The sequence below is a fragment of the Mandrillus leucophaeus genome, unplaced genomic scaffold (assembly GCF_000951045.1).
Source record: "Mandrillus leucophaeus isolate KB7577 unplaced genomic scaffold, Mleu.le_1.0 Scaffold236, whole genome shotgun sequence".
Lineage (NCBI taxonomy): Eukaryota > Metazoa > Chordata > Mammalia > Primates > Cercopithecidae > Mandrillus > Mandrillus leucophaeus.
The window spans coordinates 1,040,958-1,043,400 of NW_012102432.1; the positions used below are offsets into that span (position 1 = coordinate 1,040,958).

General features: G+C 32.1%; 1 protein-coding gene across 6 annotated transcripts in view; it reads right to left on the reverse strand.

Moving 5' to 3' along the window:
• YTHDF3 (YTH N(6)-methyladenosine RNA binding protein 3) overlaps positions 1-2,443 on the reverse strand; it is a 58,020-nt gene that overhangs the window by 45,783 nt on the left and 9,794 nt on the right. For 5 of the 6 annotated variants that reach the window (XM_011982155.1, XM_011982153.1, XM_011982156.1 and 2 more), the window contains one exon: positions 804-889. The exons of the other annotated variant lie outside the window; for it this stretch is intronic. In XM_011982155.1, coding sequence (XP_011837545.1) covers positions 804-889 — 86 coding nt within the window. The remainder of the gene's footprint in view (positions 1-803; positions 890-2,443) is intronic. 6 annotated transcript variants of the gene reach the window in all.

Genomic DNA, 2,443 nt, shown 5'->3' on the forward strand with positions numbered 1-2,443 from the left:
CAAAGCAAAAAGTTTCATTCCAGAATGTTCTCTCTAAAAAAAACTGGTGAATACTGAAAATGTATTTTCTTCATTTATTTCTATCAGTGGCATATTTTTAATAACAGACAGAAATGGATGCAGAAATGGCATACAGATACCTAATACCATTGTTCTTCAATGTTTAAATTGGAATTCTGCTTGTACACAAATACTCAAGGCCACCAGTTACCAATTACTTGCTTTGATAGAACTGTCCATGTCTACAATACGCAAGCAACTGTTTATAAAGCAAGTATGTTTATAAACTCCTTAACTCTATCACTAACATTAACAAGGCATGTTAAAATTTTCAATAGTTATCAATGGATTCAAATTGGAATGTTTTAAAAAAAAGAAAACACTACACTTGACTCAAAATTGCAGGCAATTTCAGGCAACTAATCCCTCCTCCAAATACACAAATTTCTAGCTAATTAAGCCTTTTAATTAGCTTAAGCTATGAAGATATAGCAGTGACATTAAAAAATTAAGTTCCTTCAATACACACACACACACAAAACCTAACCATGATATATACAAAGAATGGTCACCTTCAAATCTTTATTCTGTATTTCATAACCTAGTTTCTGGTGCCTATACTTTCTGAAGAACTCTCCTGTGCCATAAACCTGCAACTGCTACTCACTACTCACTTACTATATAGGTACACGAGATGAATGAATCCATGTTATGGTTAATCTCATTAAATAACCTATTTGGAAAATCAATTAATATTAATAAAAGGTTAATTTCCTAAAATCTGAAACTGTCAGAAGACTTACCTGATTTGTCTGGCTACTTAAGTATGGCTCAAAATCATCATCATTTACAGCATCTTTTTGATGAATCGAACCGTTTTGTACTGAAACTAAAAAATATGTTTGTATTAGAAGCGTTGTAGCTATCTTTACGAAACTCACAGCACAATCTAATGTTTTTAATATTTTTCAAGCCAAAAAAGTAATCAGAAAAAATAATACTGAGTTATTTTTCCTTTTAAGAACCCTCTTAAGGATAAACTATTTTAGATACAAATATTTATGTGCCACAAATACTTAAAAGTCTTTTGATATATAAGCCCAAGACTACATCAAGCCATATATATACTTCCTCTTACCAAAAACTTTAAGTAAATATCCCAATCTCAACACTGTAGTGAGTAAACTGTTACATAACAATGTTGGAAAGAGTTTCCTAATGCTATATTTGAATCTAAAATAACTATTTCAAGTAGTGTTGTAGGCAATAAAAAAGATTTCTGAATGTTCTCTAACTTTGTTTAAATCTCTAAATTATTTACTCTAATAAAAAAATAACTATTTTTTAATCTCATGTTACAGTAAATATCTTAAATGTCTCCAGTAAAGTTTAGGCTAAAATTAACTTAAAACAATATCACAATGAATAGACTTATAATTACGAAATGTCTAAATAAAGAGGGCTTTAATTCTAAGCCCCCTAAAACGAAGACTTTCACATGAAACGACAAACAAAATTAAGACACAAATGATAGCCATAATCATCCTTGCAACAGATGAGAAAACAAGTCAGAAAATAATTTTGTTCAAAGGTCATCTCCATAAACACTCTGAAGTTGTTATTCTCTGGATGCTGTTTCAGAGTGCTTTTGAGCAGACTCCAGAAGTAAGGTCCTGAATTTGAATCTCAAGTCCCCCACTGAGGAGACGACCTCCAGTTAGGGATTTAACCTCTCTAACCTTTGACTGTTTCTCTGTTTCAGAAGGTTATGAATAGTACCTACCTCATCTCATCTGATTATTAAATGACAGTGTTCAATAATCTTAGATATTATCACATTAAATATTACAAGATCCAAATAGGACTAAGATGACTTTAGAACCATTTAAACAGAAGTGTTACTAGGCTAACACTTGCTGGGGTGGCACTATGTAAATACACTATTCTATACTAGTGAAGATGAAAAAAGTTGATAAAGTTTCCGATGGATGTCTACAAATTAGAAACAAAAAGAACTCAATATCTAAAGATTTATTGCTCAAAGGTACAACATCACCAAATTTTATGAAGTTAGGAGGGTGATGGGTTTAAGTTATGTGTTCCTCTGTAATATCATAACATTTTTATTATCCCTAAATTTTCCCATGAGTATAGAGCACCTAAAATGTAATATTATGAGTTAACAGTGGCTTGGGAGCAAAGATACACAAAATCCCTTAAATCTTTGCCATCCGATGAGTAGCAAAGATCACTCAAAGATATGATGCTACTGTGTAAAGCATTCCAAGTAGACTTACTACACCACATTGCCCCTCAGAGGCCACAAGAGCAACCTGAAGGTCAACTTGATCCTGGCTCCACTAACGTTAATTTAACTATGTCTGATAAGGACTGCATCAGAACTAGAGTTGAGCTAAATATGCTCCATGGAATTTAAATATGT